General features: G+C 50.7%; 7 protein-coding genes across 7 annotated transcripts; 5 read left to right on the forward strand and 2 right to left on the reverse strand.

Moving 5' to 3' along the window:
- Positions 1-2061: 2061 nt before the first annotated feature.
- Positions 2062-2572, reverse strand: BU26DRAFT_571021 (carbohydrate-binding module family 50 protein; the record flags this gene model as incomplete). The annotated part of the gene is made up of 2 exons (XM_033834098.1): positions 2062-2394; positions 2450-2572. 2 exons carry the CDS (start codon positions 2570-2572, stop codon positions 2062-2064), a joined length of 456 nt encoding a protein of 151 aa, XP_033677342.1.
- Positions 2573-3322: 750 nt separating this feature from the next.
- BU26DRAFT_584551 (glycoside hydrolase family 18 protein) lies at positions 3323-4958 on the forward strand (the record flags this gene model as incomplete). The annotated part of the gene is made up of 3 exons (XM_033834604.1): positions 3323-3444; positions 3547-4101; positions 4155-4958. Coding segments are annotated over 3 exons (1443 nt in total), but the record flags the coding sequence as incomplete, so codon positions are not given.
- A 765-nt stretch (positions 4959-5723) lies between these two features.
- Positions 5724-6569, forward strand: BU26DRAFT_571023 (uncharacterized protein; the record flags this gene model as incomplete). Its single annotated transcript, XM_033834099.1, has 5 exons — positions 5724-5841; positions 5897-6009; positions 6062-6263; positions 6317-6376; positions 6427-6569. The coding sequence occupies 5 exons, from the start codon at positions 5724-5726 to the stop codon at positions 6567-6569; spliced, it is 636 nt and encodes a 211-aa protein (XP_033677344.1).
- Positions 6570-7766: 1197 nt separating this feature from the next.
- On the reverse strand, positions 7767-9772 carry BU26DRAFT_610215 (uncharacterized protein). The gene is made up of 2 exons (XM_033835977.1): positions 9466-9772; positions 7767-9410 (listed from the first exon to the last, which is right to left on the reverse strand). Exons 1-2 carry the CDS (start codon positions 9655-9657, stop codon positions 7878-7880), a joined length of 1725 nt encoding a protein of 574 aa, XP_033677345.1. The 5' UTR covers positions 9658-9772; the 3' UTR covers positions 7767-7877.
- A 934-nt stretch (positions 9773-10706) lies between these two features.
- On the forward strand, positions 10707-11633 carry BU26DRAFT_467551 (uncharacterized protein). Its single transcript, XM_033825264.1, has 2 exons — positions 10707-11212; positions 11263-11633. Exons 1-2 carry the CDS (start codon positions 10773-10775, stop codon positions 11501-11503), a joined length of 681 nt encoding a protein of 226 aa, XP_033677346.1. The 5' UTR covers positions 10707-10772; the 3' UTR covers positions 11504-11633.
- Positions 11634-13859: 2226 nt separating this feature from the next.
- On the forward strand, positions 13860-16179 carry BU26DRAFT_584559 (uncharacterized protein; the record flags this gene model as incomplete). The annotated part of the gene is made up of 6 exons (XM_033834605.1): positions 13860-14036; positions 14317-14392; positions 14435-14500; positions 14600-15058; positions 15097-15461; positions 15523-16179. The coding sequence occupies 6 exons, from the start codon at positions 13860-13862 to the stop codon at positions 16177-16179; spliced, it is 1800 nt and encodes a 599-aa protein (XP_033677347.1).
- Positions 16180-17510: 1331 nt separating this feature from the next.
- Positions 17511-17882, forward strand: BU26DRAFT_584560 (HET-domain-containing protein; the record flags this gene model as incomplete). Its single annotated transcript, XM_033834606.1, has 1 exon — positions 17511-17882. A coding segment is annotated over one exon (372 nt), but the record flags the coding sequence as incomplete, so codon positions are not given.
- Between the last annotated feature and the right edge of the window lie 2188 nt (positions 17883-20070).

Genomic DNA, 20070 nt, shown 5'->3' on the forward strand with positions numbered 1-20070 from the left:
TAGTTAAAGATAATATAGATAAGTTAGATAGCTTATCTAGATTTATTTTAAGTAGCTTAGAGTTAGAGTAATCTAAATAAGATAGTAGTATTTAGTAGAGGCTTAGTATTTTTAGAGTATTTATTTATATAGAGTATTTATTTATATAGAGTATTTATTTATATAGAGTATTTATTTATAAAGTATATTACTATAAGTTTTATAGATTATTATAAAGATATAATAGTACTAACTAGAAGTAAACTAGATTTTTCTTAAAAGTTACCTAAATACGTATAGCTTTTTAATTACGTAATATATCTTAGTATAACTTTAGTATAAGGTATAATATACTATAAGAAATATATATATAAATTTTTATAGAAAAATATTAAGGTTTTACTTAGTTATTTAAGAAAAATAGATTAATTTTTATTAATTTTCTTACTAAGAAAAAGGTAGTTAGCTTACTTATATAGGTAGTTTGCTTATAAAGTATGTTATAAATTTTTATAGAAAAATATTAAGGTTTTACTTAGTTATTTAAGAAAAGCTTGTTAATTTTCGTTAATTTTTCTTGCTAAGAAACTCTAGGGGGTTTATTTATAAAGTACGTTATTTAAGAAATACTTATTAATTTTCTTTCTTAGTATTTTTAGAGCGTTTGTTTGTGTGAGACTTTTGTTTGTAAAGTACGTTAGGCGTTTGTGGAGGGCTTTATGATAGAGATAGTGGCATTTAGTAGGGGCTTGGCATTTTTGGGGTGTTCGATGGTGTGGGGCTTTCGATGGTAGAGTACGTTATCGCGTATTAGCTAGAAGAAATTAAGACCTGCTAAGCAAGGGTAGTAGAATAAATTAAGCTCTACGGAGCTTTCAAGGATGGGTGCACGAGCTCTCGACTGTGCCGCACTACACCTGCCAACCTTATCCTCCTTCCGACGCCTTGCGGCCCGACCCAAACCTCACGTATCCAAACATGAAGCAGATTGCAGAGAAGCACAAGGCCCTCATCGGAGGCATGTCGAAGATCTACGACATCCTGATCGCGATGCGCTATCTCTCTGCTGGCGACGTGATCCGGCCTCCGATCGACAAACAATCTCTGGCCTTCTCTCAACTTCAATCATTGGGCTACGAGTCCGAAGTCCTGGATCTGGTGCAGCAGTTACCTGCGCTTCGCAGTGAAGTCACCTGGGGCTTTCAGGAGTGGGGCGTGGAGCTGCTCCCGCGCTCGAAAGCTGTGACTTACTTTCCGAATCCTAGCAACCCAGACTTCCTGGACGACCTGCGATGGGGCGATTTCTACAAGACCGATGACCCAAATGAGATTAAGTGGTTGTATCCGTGGATGTTGAAGCTGACGGATTGTGGACAAAGTGGCTATGGCACGAGTTTGATCTACAATACCCGAGACCGTACGGCACCTTTAGTGACCTGAAAGGCCTCGCATGCTGATTACACCCAGAGTCAATCATAGAATGGACCCAGATTGGCGGAAAATATTGGGACGAGATACCCAGTCGTCCTGCAGAGGAGGTCCTATCAGAGATAGCGAAAAACCTGGAAAACCTGGAATGGGTGCCATACTACGACCCGGACGACAGAGAAGAAGAGCTTCTCTTCCAGCGAAAACTTGTCGAAAACCCCATAGTCTTCCAGAACATCTGGCCTGGAGGCATCCGCGTCCCGGAGGAGATTGCCGCTGCGATCGAGTACCTGCAGAGCGAACATGAAGGTGCCGATGGGCTTCGACGGCAGATCAATCGCTGGCGAGCATTGCAGATGCACTATGTTGATAGCAGATGGGGCACAGATGCCTGGGATGCGGACGCCTTTTGGGATAGAAGGGTTGCGTGGATTAGGGCATCGGACGCTTTAATGCGTGAGCGGCCGAGTGAAGCGTGGTCGCATGATCGTCAAGAGCACCTCGAGCATCCCATGCTGCCAGACTGGGAGAACAGATACTTCGATTTCTTCAAGCAAAGCGCGGGACACAGGGCCGTCTAGAGAACAATAATATTGCGCGAACGGATAAGCTACCAACTCCGCGATTACCAACAGTCCCTTCTGACGGTTTTCCCTATGCCTTTACGCAATAGGCGTAGTCCGGCCACATGTTACTACAATTCGCATCCAGCGCTATATTCCACGCTCCCAATCGGTCGAACGTAATCCCGAACTTGGTGTACACAAGGTAACAGTAGTCCCCAGCGACCGCCGTGTACCATTGATAACACGCCTTGGATGCTCCAGACTGCGTTGGCGCCGGCGGTGCGGCTGTCGCCTTGGCTGTCGCAGTGGAGGACATCTTGACCGACGAAGACGGCTTAACACACGATGATAGCTTAATGGACGAGGACGGCGGAGGCTTGGTCGGACTCGCCGAGGGGACCGCTATCGACGATAATGTTATCTGTGTCGGCGAATAATGTCAGATACCAGTCGCAGCTTTGGCCAAGCACACTTACCGGAGTCAAAGTCGAGCCACGGACGGTAGCTACGCAGTAGGACGCATTGGCCCACAGATTTAAGCAATCAGCGTCCAACTGTGGGTTCATGTCGCGTAGTATATCGAACGTGATGGAGTTCATCGCTATCATCTGGCAGTAATCTCCGGAAACGACGTCGTAGTAGTGCCCTCAGGTTTTTATCGTCCCGGGTGGGGTTTCCTTCGCAGGAAGCGTTGTCGTTGTGTACACCGGCTTGCCTCCCGTGGCCCCTTGGACTAGTTCTGCGATGTAATTCATGAGGTTGGGCAGTGGCTAACCCCCCAAAAGTTCTTCTCCCACGTTCCTTCCTGCCGAGGGTAGACTTTGCATATGGGAATCCAGTCCAAAGTCCTTTCCCCAAGCCATTCCTATGGGTCACCTGTCGCTCGCTGATTTTTTCCATCAACAATATGCTCATTTATACCCCCTTTCTCTACTCTTTGCCTCGTTGCTTCTGAATACCGAGTTTTTCGCTACCGCCCAAGATGACTCAACTTGCACTCCGGCTCGCAATGCAAGGTCGGATGTTGCGGAAAGTCTGGTTGGTGCGGATTTGGACCAGATTACTGCGGAAAAGGTAAGTGTTTTCGTATAGTCGTGCGTCGAGTGATAGCCTACGAAAGACTCCTCTAGAGGATCGTGAGTTGGCAACATGCCTGTTCGCCAGCTGCTTGTCTTCGACCCGAAAGCGGAATATATGGATGATGACGCGATGAGTCATTACTTTGGATTGGAACTGACCTCGCCTCAGGTAACTGCACAAGTACGTGCGATGCAAAAGCAGAATGTGGACCTTACGACCCAGCTGGCCAAGAGAAATGACCTTTGAACGTCTGTTGCTCCAAGAATGGCTTCTGTGGCACAACATCTCTGTTCTGCGGTGATGGCTGTATCGATGGCTGCACCAAAGTCAAGCAGCCATCGGGCAAAAGCACAAGCGCCCGCGCAAAGACTATTGGTTACTACGAAAGCTGGTATGTGCGACCTAGGAAGTTTCCCTTAGCGGCGACTATGGTTACGTCATTGCACCGATGTGTAATTTTCACGCGTCTGTGACAGTTTCTGACCTGAATCAGGTCATATGCACGGTCTTGCGATTCCGTTGCGCCGGAGGACATTAACCCAACCATGTGGACGCACATCAATTATGCCTTCGCACTCATCAACCCGAGCAATTTCAAGATTGCGAATATGAACCAATACGACGATCTCCTTTACCCCAAAGTCATCGGCCTCAAACTACAAGCCCCTGGCCTCAAGGTTTTCATCGTTGTGGGAGGTTGGGATGCTGGAGGGAAGGTCTTCTCCGACATGGTCTCCACCACATCGAACCGCAAAGCCTTTATCGACTCAACAATACAGTTCTGTAAGACACATGGATTTAATGGTATTGACATAGACAGGGAATATCCAGTTGCGTCGGATCGCGGAGCTTCCAAGTCTGACTTCTCCAACTTTGCCACACTCATGAAGGAGCTCAAGTCCGCGGCGGGCAAACTGGGCGTTTCCCCAAGGCTTCCAAGCAGTTATTGGTATCTGAAAGGCTTTGACATAGTCAACCTTGAACCGAATGTTCACTGGTCCAATTTCATGAGTTACGGCATCTATGGAACTTGGGATGGTAACAATCCGTACGCGCCCCCTCTACACATCTTTGTGTACTGACTGATGGGTCACTAGCTAGGTTCACCCAAGCTGTTGTCAATCCGCACACAAGTATCACTGAAATATCCGCTGGTCTGGATCTGCTGTGGCGTCGAAACAACATCCCAAGCGGCAAGGGTGTGCTTGGCCTAGGCTTATATGCTCTCTCATTTACGCTGAATGATCCATCTTGCAAGAAGCCAGCCTGCGCTTTTGCATCTGGCGCAAAGCCAGGTGAATGCACGTACACTTCCGGCGTGCTATCAAATGCCGAGATCCAACGAATCATCGATAAGAAGAAGCTCACTCTAGTCTTCGATCAGAAAGCGGGTGTCAAGTGGGTTGTCTGGGACAATGACCAGTGGGTGTCTTATGATGACGCAGATGCCTTCAAGATCAAGATGGACTGGACAAATAAGCTTAGCCTCGGTGGTGTTAGTGAGTTTTACCACGCTTTCATCGATGCAACATTAAATTACTTACATCAGGACAGTGGTATGGTCACTGGATCTGGACAATCAAGACTCTCAATCGGCGCAGTATCTCAACTCGGGGGGGGCGACATGGCCGACACCAACGGCTTCTCAAGACAGAAGATGGTGGCCGACTCGAAGCAAGCGTATACTGGGAAGCTGGCATACTGGACACCTTGCATGTCTGAGAAGCAGCGGAAAGACACAGGCTGCCCCCTGGATACCACGAGATTCTTGTCGGTCACGGGAAGACGTTTGATTCCGAAGCGTTTGAACAATCCACAGGTTGTCACGGCAAGGATAATAGACTGCTCTGCTTTAATAACGAACTAGTGGGGAAGAATTGCAACTGGAACTGAAACTCAGATGGGGTACGTCAGGGTATCATGTCAATCATAACCGCTAATCATATCCCGCAGAGCAAGATTTGCGACAAAGGCTGCCCTGATGGCACTATCTTCCTCACCCAAAACACACATCCAGCTGGTGACAAGACAGATTGTGCCCACGGTACATTCGTTGCCGCCTGTTGTGAGGACCTCTTGACTTTGGCCTCTGTGTGCAGGTCGCAATACTCCGCCGACCTCATCTTTTCTGGAGGCATATCGGGCGCCGGCAACAAGGATTTCAAGAGGAAGGCTGCAGGCAACGCAGAGAGGCTTGTGCTTCCCAGTAGCTCAGTTGCTGAAAGCTCAGATCCTCAGAAAGCAGATGAACACCCTGAGGCCATGCAAGGAGTGGCAATTGAGAAGCGCGCGCAGGACCCCGACCTTCCAAGCGAAGATTGCCCTAGGCCGAGGATCCGACGGACATACTTGGGGTGTCGCCACACCTAGCAAGGTCACGGTAACTTCAACACTGCAGCCGGCCTCACAGACGGAGTACTACGTCCACAACACAAAACCCTGCCCATTTGATGGGTATCCTCAGCTATGTGCGAACTGGCGCCCAGTTGCGATATTTTACGGTCAAAGAACAGTCGCTTGCCCAACTGATATCGTTACGTTTAATGAAGTCAGAGAGGCCGTCGCCAAATGGTCAGCTGGACATCATTCACTGTAGAAGATTTGGATCCAGAAGTCCGTCTGGGCGCCGTATGCCAATGACTACAGAGCAGCTTCTTTCCAGGTTGACGAATGGCCGCCGTACGACCTTTACGGCTCGAGATATCGTGGAGCGCGCTATATTGGAGTAAGGTATCTTCCTGGTGGGCAGAATGGCGGTTAGGGTTAGGGTTAAGATTCGTTGAAGATTGTGAGTATTCAATGCCCTGAATTCGAGGGATCCAACACGAGACTAAGACAGCTAGGCGGTCCCGTGCCCATCCGAAGGACTACCAACACGCTCCAGGAGCTATACCAACCTGGTTACTGGACGGACACCATCTGGATTCGATCGCATCTTGCATCCACGCGAACATCAGTAAGTTAGAGAATCTACATGCTACGCTTCTCGCTTACCATGCTACTATTAGATCGTGCTCGACTGGTCTGGAGAAGTATCAGCAAATGCGAATGACCCCTACAGAATCGCCGAAAATGCGTGTTATCCCACTATGCTTTATCCCAACGCAGACGGTAGGTTCGCTTTAAACGCTGATGATCCCTACTACATGAATAATCGTTTGGTGCAATATCCAGGCGCTTACGTTTACCCACCAGCACAGGCTGTCACTGGTAAGTCATTCCGAATGCTAATAATAAGACTTGGAGACTAATACCAGATGTAGCTGGTTTAACGCCGCCAACAAGGAAGAGAAGTGTCGAGTTACTGGTCTATCCGGATGATTGTAAGTTTTCCGATACTTCAACGAGTCTCTATGCGCGTAACACGTTGTAGCCGTTGCATATGTTGTCGATGCCAGCAACAGCGCCAGACCGGCTACCCCATCCGAGATCGCTGAAGGCCTTGGCGTCGATGCATGTCTCGATGCGGAATGCACTCAGGAAAAGGCAGTTGGGGGAGAATGGGGAACAGGTTGATTCCATGTTGCCGGCCGGTATCGATGTGCTCACTGTGAGCGAGTTTAGTAGGCCGACGGCAACAATGGTCTTGACAAGTACTGTACCCTCATCGGTAGCGACGGACAGGTATCGCAGTGACTGGCAAGACCTTGTCTCGGCCTACGCTAATAGCGGTGCGGCCCTCGATAACGTCGCTACCGTTGTATGAGTATTCTAAGTAGATATGCAGCGCGCGTTAGCTCGCCGGATGACCTGTTCCTTGTACGTGTAGTCTGGGAATACCATGCGTTGGTACAAGATGAACATTTCGAGTTTGTCGCAAGGATGCAACAATCCTATCTTATCGAAAACTACTTCTCGCACGAGATTGTGGCGCTTGCACCTAGCACAGATGCGCATGTAGCTTCCACAACCGGTGAGAGTGATCGCTCAGCCACCACCACCCCGCGTTGGCAATAAGAGGGCCAGCCTTCCCCATTCAGCTCCAGCTTCCGATTCCTTCGTCGCCCGCGCATGTCGCACTTACACAAGGCAACCTTAAACACTTCGCATCCTATAAGCACTTGCACCAACTCCCATGCTTCGATGTAGGCTTCTCCAACCATGAACCATCTACCAAGAACGAAGAGAGATGGGGCATGTGGTCATCGTTTCAACATTTCGCGACCAATGTGTGGTGGACTCGAGTTTGGACGGTGCCAGAATTGGTCATACCACAGAACGTTACGTTCTATTGCGGTCCATCGAGCATGTCACTACAGAGCATTGTCCAGAGTAGAGGTGCCTTAAATCAAACTCTCGACCGCTGCTGTCGAGAGGCATTTCAAAGTCTCCCACAGCGGAACCGACAGTGGCTCGAAGAGTTCGTGGTCAAGGTGGATCTAATCAGCAAACAAACGCCTCTTCACAGCTGACCTGAATATCTTACTTCGAGCGTTCAGTGACAAACGTTGCCACGACCCTAGGGACAAAATCTTTGGCTTTTTGGGACTCAAGGAGACACACGACAGGCTTATCATCTCGCCCAACTATGCTCTCAGCACGGCACAAATATTTGTCGAGACGATGTTGTCTATTATACAAGGTCCTGGCCAAACTGAAACTTTCGATACCCGGCCTTCTCTTTGTAGGTGGCATTGGCTAGATCTTTGAAAACCGAAACTTCTCACGAATATATGCTAGTCAAAAGATTAAAACTACAAATAAGTAGTGGGACAAAAATCTGTTGGAAAGCTTAAATCGCCCCAACCACCTCCCTGCCATATCAATTTATTTCCTGTTCGCTCAAGCCCACATTTTGTCTATACTCTCTCTAAATACAGAATCTCAGCTGGTGCTCTTACCACTCTGACTCTCGCTCCTTCTCGGTCTTGCCATTGTGAAGCTCCTCCTGATTCTTCCTATGCCCCTGCTTTCATTGCCCAAGTCATCCTCCTTCGCCGAAATTGGGTTGAGTGGGCTCTTCTTCTCCGGCGACCAGCTTCCCCTCCGCAGCATCTTCATGACCGACGGCATGGTCTTCGATCTCACTTCTGGCTGATTTTTATCTTTGCTATCTTTATCGTACAAGAGCGGCGGGGGTTCTAGCGGCGGTAATATCCTTGAAACCCCGAAGCTGTTTGCATGCGCCGAGGGCGGCTTTGAGATCCGTCTGTTCTCATGGTGAGGTGCTTGTTGACTGTAAGATTGCGTCTTGTTGGCGTGTTTCTTCACCGGTTTCTCTCGCTTCTCCGGGAGGCCATATGTATCAAGAACAATCGGAGCCTCGACCCGGACTCTCGCCGGACTGGGCGGTGTTTGAGGCCATGTCCTGCTGTACCGCGCTTGAAGGAGCTCTTCAAAGTCGATTGGGCTGTCGGGAGATGCAGGTGGGGTGATGTGATGAGTTCTCTGCGGAGCGTATGCTGGTGGCTTCGACTCAACTTGTATCGGTGCTGGGGACGGTGAAGGCGGGGTCCTTATACGGTCTTGTTGGCCGCGTAGTAGTGGATGTTCCGACTCGACATCCGGCTGTGGCAGAGACGGTAAAGGTCTGGTCTTTTCGGGCCTTTCGTCGTCGCTCTGGTTGCGCTGTGTAGCTTGATGAAGCTGCTGTATGGCCTGTCGGACATGATGCGTGTCTGCTTTTTCATGTCCTGATGACTGCGATGTGGGTTTGATTGGTGCTGCTGGGGCTAGGGGCGGTGGCGAAGATAGCGACGGAAGTGGAGGGTTTGGAGGAGTCACCGGCGCTGGCTTCTTTTGGGACGTCCCCTTTGTTGATATGGGGGGCGCCACAGAGGCTGCCTTCGCCGACGCCGGTGCACCGGCTGTGTTTCCATTCGTTTGTGAGGCTGGACGCTCAGCACCAAGAGGTTTGGGAGGCTCGAGAATCACCTCCTTACCATCCGGAGTAAGCGTTTTGCCCCGATTGATAGTCTGATCAGCGTTCCTTGCAGCAGGGTCCTTCTTGAACCGTTTCTCCGCTCTCGTCAGTTCGATCTCCAACACCCTCGTGTTCCTCCCAATCAAACCACCGTCCATTAGCGCCTTAAGGCCGTCATCATGAGCATCGAAGAAACAACCCCAGACAGCGGGCTCTACTTCAACGGCGCAGAAGCCTTCCCAGCCAAGGAGTGTTAGCCGACGCTCTTGTCGTGTGCAGTCAAAGGGCCCCGTAAGGTGGGGCTGGGCGTCTTTCCGGACGCCGTAGCGAAGTTGATGTGTTTGGGAGTGCATATACACCCAATTCATAATAGGCGCAACATCAGTGATTGTGGTGACGAGCCCCTCGTGCTTGCTGTCCGGATAAGGAAGGAAGTAACCGCCGAGCTGATGATCTGGTTTGGCGTCGCCTGAGGTGCATGTGTCTATGTACACCTGTAAATTGTCAATTTTTGGTCCAAAAAGCGGCAATTGCTAGTCCGATACGCACTGCTCCATTGCGAAGAACCAAAGGTCTTCCGTCGAGTTCGCGAGACCATTGCGAGGATTTTATACACCTGACAATCAGATTACATCGTCGCGCTCGGTGTTCCTCTCGTCGTTCCTTCTGCTGTCCTTGTCTAATGGCTTCTTGAGTGCCTAACATGCCTGGGACTGCTGCGAGAGCAAGAAGGAGTGACATGTGCTGGATGATGCCGCATGGAGAAGCGAAACAAAGTGAGGATAAATAACAACGGCTTACAATAACAGCCTCGAAACAAAAACACTGGCGAATGCAATGTTCCAGGAAGCGAGTCAGTCGTCGGGAGAGTCCGGACCGGGCGGCAGGGAAGATCCTGCTGCAAACCTTGGAAGTCAGCACCAACACCCGAAACTTACTCACAATTGAATAGCCTACAACACATATGGTCTTCCCCGCTCCGCAAAAATGAAACAACCGCACACCTTACATAGCCGCCGAGTAGTGCTGGCTACCGACCGCATCGCGCGACGCCCCCGATAGTTCGTCTAGGCTCTCGAAAGCGGGGAAATCGCACATATCGGATCTGCATCACAGGCGCCACAATCTCAGAATGAACTGATTTTACGCCTACGTGGCAGCGGCAAGTATGTTTCGTAGCACGCGCTTCGTATGCCTGCGTCGGGTCTTGGTCGGAAATGCCGAAAGGGGCCTAAAGTCCTTGCCGGTAAATGATTCCGGCTTTGGTTTCCTCTATCATGGGACGTGTGGCTGTAGCTAGGTAAGCAGGCGCTGGCGAGGTGGAGAAATTTAACCGCTGTGCCTGGATCTTCCTTGCGGGACGGTCCGCGAACCCGCATTGTCGGAACCCCAGCCCCCATAACGAAAAGTAGAAACCCATTATGTGTAACGAGCGGAACGGCACGAGTGGCACAGTGCCTCGAGAGTAGTACATGATTCGGCCGAACATGCGATACATCACGCCACGAACATTCGATCACGACTCGGAGGCACAAGGCTCCGTCCACATTGTGGCGTTCTGTGGGCCGGCGGGGATGCCCTGGGCGTAGTTCCCGTTTGACAGACAGCCCAGACAACCACATCTGTACGACACGGGCCATCAATTGGTGGGCGGAGTCCAGCTGCATGAGGGCGTTTAGGCGAGCTCCTGCGGGCACACCGTTAGTGTAGTCGCCTCGGCGGGCTGACAGCATCGTTGGCGCAATGATGCCAAAGCCGCGGGGCCTCGTGCAGGAAGGAGGTGGGGATGTCAAGGGATATAGAATGTGGAAGGGAAAGGAGAGGTGTGTTCCGGTAAGCCGAGGACCTAGACAGAGATGGGCAGAAAGAGCGAGGAAAGGTATATATATGAGGGTGGTCTCCTGCAATTGAGAGGACCATCGCCAACTCGCAGCACACACAGAGAGCCATCGCCTACCCGCAGCACACACAGCGAAGTCACCATTTCCTCCTCTTCCGAGACACCCAAGAAAAAGAGTAAGCTGCGCAGAGGACTGTCGAAGCTCCTACCCAACCAGAAGAAACCAAAGACCGAGACTTCCGACCTTCAGAATTCGAGTCCAGCTCTTTCTCCCGTCCTACCAGCCACACCCAAGGTCGCTCTCGTACCTCCACCATCATCTCCATCCATCCCCACTGCCCCGAAGGTCGATCCGGAACTTCGAGCTCCATCGCCCATCGTCAGCCCAGAAAATATCGTAACCGAACCCGACATCCTTCCGCTGAAACTAAGCCCTTCCCCATCGAAGATGTCTTCGTGAGTCTCATCATCCCAACCTCTCAGCCGTTGAAATAACGATCTCCCAGCAGCCCCGCTGCCGTCCGCTACGACGAGGCCCAGGCTCAAGGTGGACGTCGTTCCTCCGGGGCCGCTCCGGGTCCCAACTCGGTCCTCCACAAAGAGGCCGGGCAGCTGATCAAGGGTGCCGTCAATGAGAATGGCGAGCTCAAGGATGCGGCGCTGCTTTTGGGCATCAAGCTCGATCTCGAGGCCGAGATCCACTTGACTGCTAGGGTTAGGGGTGACATTACTATTGGGCTGTACTAGGTTAAGACGCTGGCTACCCTAGTTCTGTGTGTGCACATGGGGGCTTCGGTATAAAAGGATAATTAGATAATAGAGAGACAATATCTTTAAGGTCTAGCTAGATTCTCTATCCCAGTAACCGACAGGAAAGGCCTATCACTCCCCTCACATGAAGGAACTTGGAAATCCGTATGAAGATATGCTCTATAGCGTTTGGGCCCCGCATAATGGAGTTCGGTCAGGCGAAGATGCTCTCAACAGCCGGCGCGCGGCAGTTCGGATGATCCCAACAGTAACAGGCTTTGACGTAGCCTCGTCCGACGTTCGGTCTCCTGGTTACTGGCGCTCGAATCTGGAATCACAGGTTCAATTTGAAACGGCTGTAATGACTGTGCTCCTCGATGGCTCTCGCCACCCAGTAGAAATCGGGCCGCATTTCACTCTCCAACTTCCTATTCAAGAAACAGCACATAGTTTGGGCTTATCGCCCGATAACTACGTGTACCAGTCACCCTTAGTTCCCAACCGAGATTCCGTCGACAGTATACTTTGATTTTGTGGTGCGCTTTTCCAACAAGGCCATGACGACATCCACTATGGGAGGACCTCTCCTCACCTCAATAGCCATGGCTCTCCATCACCGCAGGTACTCCATGACTTGCCGACATACTCATGGGACTATAGCGATGTCACAAGAGTTCGAGAGCCCCGCACCGTGCGCGAGTTCCGAAATCGCAAGTATTCCAGACACGATCTGCTGGGCTCGCAAATCCCAATGCAGCTAGCCAGTTCCGCATCTTAGCAGCCTTGGGTCAATCCTTGGAATCGGAAGTGCTTATGGATGGCCAACGATTTGACGTCGTAATCCTTCACTATGTACGCACTTGAACCTCTGATTTCTAGCTCCGGATCACTTCGGATCGTACGAACGCGTACCACATTGGGCGGTGTGGAAGATGGAAGATGATGAATACTTCTCTGTGAAGTAGCAACCAACTGATATATTCCACTTAGAGCTGAGGGTGTCTTAGGTTGCCTGTACAATCCCCGTCGTCTACTCAACTGCAATATATGCTCTCGAATACAAAACCACTCTTCGACCTAATGAAACTATCCTCATCCAATCTGCCGCAGGCAGGCTTGGTATTGCAGCTATCCAAGTCGCGCAGCGTATTGGCGCCGAGGTACGTGGCTGCTAGCCATAAACTAGGAATGTAGTTCATCAAGACTGGAACTGATTTACTGTACCGTCGGAAACGATGCAAAGAAAGACTTAATTCCTAGTGGAGAATTTTGGAATACCAGGGCATCATATCTTCCGCTCCAGGAACCCGTCATTCCTCGAAGACTTGCTTGTGAAGACGTCCAGCAGGGGCGTCGATGTCGTGTTGAATTCGCTAACAGGCGAGCTCCCGCATGCAAGCTTAAGGGCATGCACTGAATTCAGCCGTTTCGTGGAAGTTAGAAAAAGAGATATCATCGACCACGGCAACATAGACATGAAGGTCTCCCAGCGCAAGAGATATCGTTCATGGCATTTGACTTGGCCGACATACCCCACTCCAAGCAACCCTCGCACCACAGCCTTTGGAACCAACTGCGAAAGAAGAGTCTGGAGTTCGCCCGAAGTCGTGGAAAGCCTGCGATGCCGATCAAAGACTTTCAAGTCTCAGAAGTCTCTCAAGCTATCAAACACTTCACGCTTGGTACTCGTATTAGAAAGGTCGTCTCGATGGAGGATCTGAGCGGTGCGATAAAACTCGTTCACGAACGATATGACACGATTCTACCCCATGAAACCCTATCTCATGATCCCTCTTCGACACTGTAAATAATATGGTGACAAAGAAGATATCGAACCTGATTCTGGTGTCTACGGAGAAGCTCCCCGCAGAAAGGAGCCTTGGGGACTTAGGACTGGACTCGATGTTGGCAGCGGAGTTCAGAACTTTCATAGACCTGCTCGACAAGGAAACGACCGTGAAGAGCCTTGCGTTGCTTATTTCGAAAGAGATAGAAGCGAAAGTGCAGATGCAGAACGCCAGTTAGCGGGAAGGACGGCTGTCGTCTTCCGGTTCTTGATCTACGGCTACGTCCTCAAACGTATACTTGTTGGTTTTACGCGCGTTTTCAATTAAAAGAAATTTATTTCTTCATCTTTTCGTTATGGTTGGCCACTGACATCCCCGCTTCCCTTGCGTTCAACGATCCTTCCCGCTTCACCATAACTCCATCTCATTCCATGCCAACGCAACAAAAGCCATTTTTGGCGCCACTTACTCCGCCCTATCGAGAATTGCCCAGCGGTTGCGGCACAAGATCTGCTTCTAATGGTGCGAGGAATGCTGTTCCTTAGGCTCCGAGGCGTTCCCAATAGATGGGTTATGACTCTGACGGATCAGCCGGCCTCGGTTGTTTGCACTGTGAACAGGTTTCCGCAGATGACTGTGTCGGGGCTTTACCCGTCGCTCCGGCTTTCATCGCCTCTAGCGCCTCCTCGGCCGATCCCGGCTCCTGCTTCCCTGTCGAGGCCTACTCCTCCGGCTCTTTCGTGGTGCGATTTCCACTGCAGTTGCTCCGCTCATTTGGCTGAGGCTCCTTGTGCGCCTTTCCCGAAGTTCTATCTCCCGCAGCTTGCGCCGCAACATCTGGACGTGCCTGCGCAGTGTATGCTACATCTGGCACAGCAGATCCTCCCGTCCATGCAGCTGACGCCGCTTGATGAGAGGTGGCCGCGGTTGCGGCCTTCTGATTTTCCAAGTTATCCAATCTGTGCCACTCCGCACTAGGATGCTGGTATTCCTCCACCAGTGCCGGGTCTAACTTGACCGAAGATTGCGGCAACTGCACACTACCTCACCACTAGCCTCGCGATACGGCGTCCCAGAGGCTTCCAGAGCGTTCTCACTGGTGAGTTAAAAGTATCGCCGGCTCTTGCTAACCTATACGCAGAGGGACACGGCGGCATGAAGCGTACACGCACCAGCGACACCACGTCATCACACGACGCGACCGGCAGTGAGTCTAAGAGCCCTTTTAGTTAGGGGGCAACAGTGGTGCGGGGCCCGCGCAAGCCACCTAGGAAGAAGAATAGTTCCAAGGTAGTAATACCGATAGGGACCGGGATTCAACGGGCGGATGAGGCAGAGGGCTCGCCTTCAGACTCTCTAAGTTCAAGCCCACATGGGACTGACCGCAGGGGAGATGCGTCTCCACAGCAGTCTGTCAAGGGCAGCCAGAGTTGGGATGATTCTGAAGAAGAGGAGATGCCTGAGGAGACCATTCCTGTGTTCCGGATGCAGGAGAATGCCGCGACGAAGAGGACATCCAAAAAGTCCAGGCGAGTTGGTGATCTTCCTATTGAGCCCGACTGGAGGGGCATGGCGGAGAAGTTCTCAGAAACTGGCTATCTGCCAATTACTAATGCCGCACTGGACTATACGTGTGATACAGATCATCGTTTCGCTCATGACCTCCGCACAGCGCGAGTGACGAATCGTGACCGCACCTGGAGAGACATGTCAGCAAACACTCTCATCACGATGCCGAAAGAGCTGGTGAAGGAGTTGATCACCGGTAACATCGCCAACAGATACTGGCTTCGCAGCAGGCAGGATCTGGCTCGACAGAAGTGCGTTTCGCCGAAGAGGTAGATGCGTTCAACGAGCGCGGAAGGGAGCAGGCATGCATATACGCGCGGATCCTGGTGGACAAAGACGGTTATCCCCCTTACATTGAAGACGTTCGCGTGCTCTTGAAGGAGCTCGAGGCCTACGTGCTGCATGCTCGTACAGCCGATGACCGTCACTACAAGATTGATACGATGTTTGATGATGATTGGTCGCAGGACCAGAGTCGGGCCGGAGACCGGAGATACTTTTCGGAATCGGGCTCGTTCAGGAGAAAGGTGGTCAAGGTGTTCTGCCTCGCGTTAGAGCAAGAACTGAGGGCTAAAGATAGGAGAGGCGCCAAGGACAAGGTATGTGTCTTTACTCGACAAAGGCCTCAGGAGTTCCGTTCCGCAGCTGACAAACCCGCAGGATTTCTTCGTGCCGTCTTTTCACTACATCGGCTACGCCCTTAATTCCGCGGTACGCGAAGAACAGCATTCGTGGACTGGAAGTGCTTCGACGAACTGGCTTGGGTCCTTAGTTCTAGCCATTATGCGATATCACTTCCCCGAAGAGGAATACGAACTCGAGTTCTTCGTCATCTGCCTTCTCGGATTCGAAGAGCAGGCTGCGATTGCAGAAGTGCTCCTTGCAATCATTGGCCACGGGTATTTCTGGACTGGGCTCGGCTTCAATATCGCCTTTTGCGGTCAGTCTGTTAACAGCATCCAGATGACCGCGCTCTCACAGGCGGAGAGGAATGAGAAGTGGGACGACTGGGCACAGTATATTCACGACCACACCCCGTTTGCAGAGAACGGCAAGAGGGATGATCGCCTGACCGACGCGCTTCTGAAGAAGGAGAGGCGCGTAGTCTACGACGCGGCGCGACAGGAAGTCATGGATCTCAGAAGCAAGCAGGATGATGTCAAGGCCAAATTCATGGCGATCGACTGGGAGGATGAGGACTTCGATGATGAGGAGATCGTGGAATTGAAGGAGAAGATCGAGCAAAAGCTCAAAGTGCTCGAGGATTTTGATGTCAAGCACGGCAGCAAGCTCCATAGGGCATCTCTAGAGCCTTAGATTGTGTTTTAGAGTACAATACCATTAGTTCCCGCCTCTTCACCGAGTGTGCATGCAGTAGCTTGAGGGCTTGCAAGCCGTAACCAGACACCACAAGCTGCCCGACTGTTGACCGCGTTACTCCGCCTCGCCTTCTTCATCTTCGCGACGCGCTTTGGAGTGGGCAGTAACCCTAGGAAAGTCAATCGCGGCTGCGGCGACGAGAGGAGAAAATGGCCGAGGACCGCAACTAGACCACAAGGCTACAAGCATGTAAAAAGGAGCTGACACTGTATATATCACGCCTTGGATACGAACCATGAGACGATTTCCAACGCCGTCGGATAGGCAGTGTGAGGATCCACGAGACTTGCGGGCTGTGAGCAGCTTACCGACGACGGCATCGAACGCACCAATTCGAAATCATACGAGGGCCACAAAGCGCTTTCCAGAAAGTCGTCGATCGGCTTTCTCGGACTCAACGTTTTAGAACCCGGATTGCAGAAGGGCGAACGGGCGGGTCCGCGAGGATCTCCAGGAGAAGTGGACCGGGCTGGATGCGTGTCGACCTACGTTGCCGCCCCTATCTGCTCAGCTTCCAAGGTATATAGACTTGCTTCTCGTCTTTAAATGACAAAGTTTGCCTTGTCTTCCGCTTATTTTCACACTTGCCACAGGCGTCTAATTATATGATGCCATGGCGAGAGCTATGCACAAGGTGGCGTTCCTGAGCCGTTCAGGTCGGTAGGACGAAGCGTTCCCTTGCTTGCGGAGCCGGAGAAGCAGATCTTGGAAAGCTGACTTCGTAACAATCTGACGTACATGGTTGACCGCAGTCCGACCACCACAGGCCGGACTGAACCGTTTTGTTTCAGAAACGCATCGCTTATCCAAAGGTTATTCAGCTCACTATGCATGGTCCTCTATGCGCTGTCAGGATGTAGCATAGGCAGAATTGAGAAGTCATCAGAGTAATTATCCATGTACAATTAAAAGAGTGAATATTTTTCAGAGGAAGTGGAAAGTATTGAGACATACGTTGATTGATTGAGAACCGGAGAAATATGGCTATATATATATGGCCCAGGTCACGTGACGCAGTAACCATATCCAGTAACACTATTCTATCCCTGTACGTGCAGCCTAATAGACCTACTCAGCCTTCCTTACCGGAATCTCACCACGTCTTCTTACACGGCCCCATGTTCCTTAATCCTCTCACTCTAATCCGAAATCCTGGCCTAGCGTTAGTTTCTATCGTTAAAAGTGACGTTGCCTTCGTGCCTAAAGTCGAACCTTCATCTCACACAAGGCTGCATTAGCCTAACGAGGAGGCAACATTCAATCCCGCAATGAAGCCTTCAGCATCTATCTACGAGCCACTCGATGACGTCTTCAAATCCGTTCGATTAATCGAAGTCCTTCCACCGTCATCCGATCGTCAAATCTGCATTCGCATGCGACAAGCCCAAGCCCCAGTTCAGTACCGATGCCTATCGTATACGTGGGGAGACGCATCTCAAGAAAGCGAAATCCTCGTGAACGATCAATCCGTTCGCGTGCGCTATAATCTATACACATTCCTGCAGACAGCGCAGCGCCGGTACACAGAGCAGTTACTATGGATCGACGCACTATGCATCAATCAGAATGACAACATAGAGAAGAATCATCAGGTGCAACGTATGGGGGAGATTTTTAGCGGTGCGGAGGCGGTGCTTATTTGGCTCGGTGTTGAGCCGGGACTGAATTCCCTTTTTGAGTCCGCAAACGTGGGGACCGTAGTTCACTCGTCGGACACTACTGCGCTAGCCGTTTGCAGGCGGAACAACTCCCTGGATAATTGTTTTCACGATCTGGCTTCGAATCCATACTGGAGTCGGACTTGGATAGCCCAAGAGATTCTGTTAGCGCGGCAACTTGTATTCGCCATTGAGGCAGAGGAGATGAAATGGGAAAATCTGGTTTTGCTCATGGACGCGATCTACCAATACTTCAAATGCACATATCCCTCACATCCTTCATATCCTTGGGATTTTTTTCGAGAATCTCATTTCGGAAAATTCGAAAAGAGCCGGAGCTCTAGAGAAATCTCAAGGAATAAAAGCGAAATCTGGGATCTTCTGATGTGGCGGGGCGAATCCAAGTGTGGGGATCAGCGCGATCGTATCTACGGATTGTTATCGCTGGTTCAAGGGGGTGAATCATTCCCGGTTAATTATGAAGAGGGCATACTCTCGCTTTTCTGAAGGGCTGGTGAGCACTTCGCGGCGTGGATAGATTAAAAAGCCGTGTGTTGTCTTTGTCAGACATTGGGATTGACGGCCAGGGAACTGCAACAGACGTTGGACTCTGACAGCTCATGCGTACCACACAGCTTGACTCTCGTCGTCGAAAATGTCTATCTGCCAAGCGACGGTCGCCCAAACCCAACCCTGGGCATACATTATATCAATCGCCTTCCGCAAGCCACTCTAGAGGATTGGTTCTACTGCCGCGCTTGTTACATGCAAGTCGGCGCTTTAACGACCGGTGGTTTTCTGGTATGTCTAGGACCGGGGAAAAGCCGAACTCATGCTCTCCTGTCGCCGAGCAAGAACGGCTTTTCTGTAGTCTTGTTTCCCCTTCAATATACCTACGATCCAAATCATTTGGAGCTTGGAGAATGGGTGCCTAGGGATCCTTTCGAAGGCGAAGAAGGGGAAAAGAGTCTGATAAAAGCCGGAGACAAGTTACAGATACCGGCAGAATATGTTCTAGCCAGCTTGCGCCGTGCCGATCTGAATCCGTACATACCTAAGCTACGTAGCGGCTAAACCTGGAATTTCGAGTAGCGGAATGACACTATAGTAAAGATTCCTCAATCAATGAATAATTCAAATAATAGTTGTAATTGTTTAACACTGAGCAGGTTTGAGTTTTCCTCTCAGAAGAGGATATTCTAAGCGTTAGGATTTGTTTGGCCTTCTCCTTGCTAACCTTCTAATTCATTTGGCGTATCCTTCGGCCCTTCATGCCCTCTAAATCATCAACGTAGATTTCATAACCCCTCCCTGTCCCCGCACCCTTCAAGGCGAAGCCGCTTAAGCGAAACAACCTCGAGGCTAACTGCCCGCCTTCCCTGGTCAACCCCGTAGCAAAGTCCTTCAAAATCTCCAATTTATTCTTAGGGAATCGTTTCTGGCACAGGTAAAGGGGCAGAAACTAATCACAGCTGAGATCGCGTACCTATCCCCAATCAACAACCTTACACGGCGAAGTGCGTGTGGTCCGTCTAATAACGAAGGTATCGTCTAACAGACTCATCAACATTTCGCAGATACGAATTACTTACGCCCAGTGCGGGAGGTGAAGACGTTGGTCGCGGGCTTCCCGCAAGTCAGTTTCTACGAGATATTTGGAATGAATGTATCAGCCACCGCTGCGGAAATAGGCTTCCTCACCATTCCAACGCCAAAGCCGCATCAGTCCTTCGATATGCGCCATACCGCAAGCGTTGCTGGCAAAGCTCCACCTCCACGATTCCAATGAACTTGAACTATGGCAATAGGCTCAACAAGCCATCGTCCGGATATCGGATCATAAGTGCGCTGGTTATATCTGACCCAATACCAGGTCTGTCATAATGGTGGCTTCCATTAACTGGGGAGCGAGGACGAGGTATGTATCGAACCAAAGGAAATGAGCTATGCTTTCTGCCATTCTAAGACTGATTCAGGCCTTATCCCCAGAAGCCCTTCCCACTAGTGCATCAAGCCTCCCCAGCATAAAATCCGAAAATGTTTCTCAAAGGTGTACCAATTCCGACGCTGCGATCCCATGCTATTCTCATCACCTAGCGCTTTTCCCCGTCTTCCAACGCCCATTCCCTAAGTATGAGATGCACAAGCCGGATTTCCCAAGCGGTCACAT

This window comes from Trematosphaeria pertusa (assembly GCF_010094035.1).
Source record: "Trematosphaeria pertusa strain CBS 122368 unplaced genomic scaffold BU26scaffold_20, whole genome shotgun sequence".
NCBI lineage: Eukaryota > Fungi > Ascomycota > Dothideomycetes > Pleosporales > Trematosphaeriaceae > Trematosphaeria > Trematosphaeria pertusa.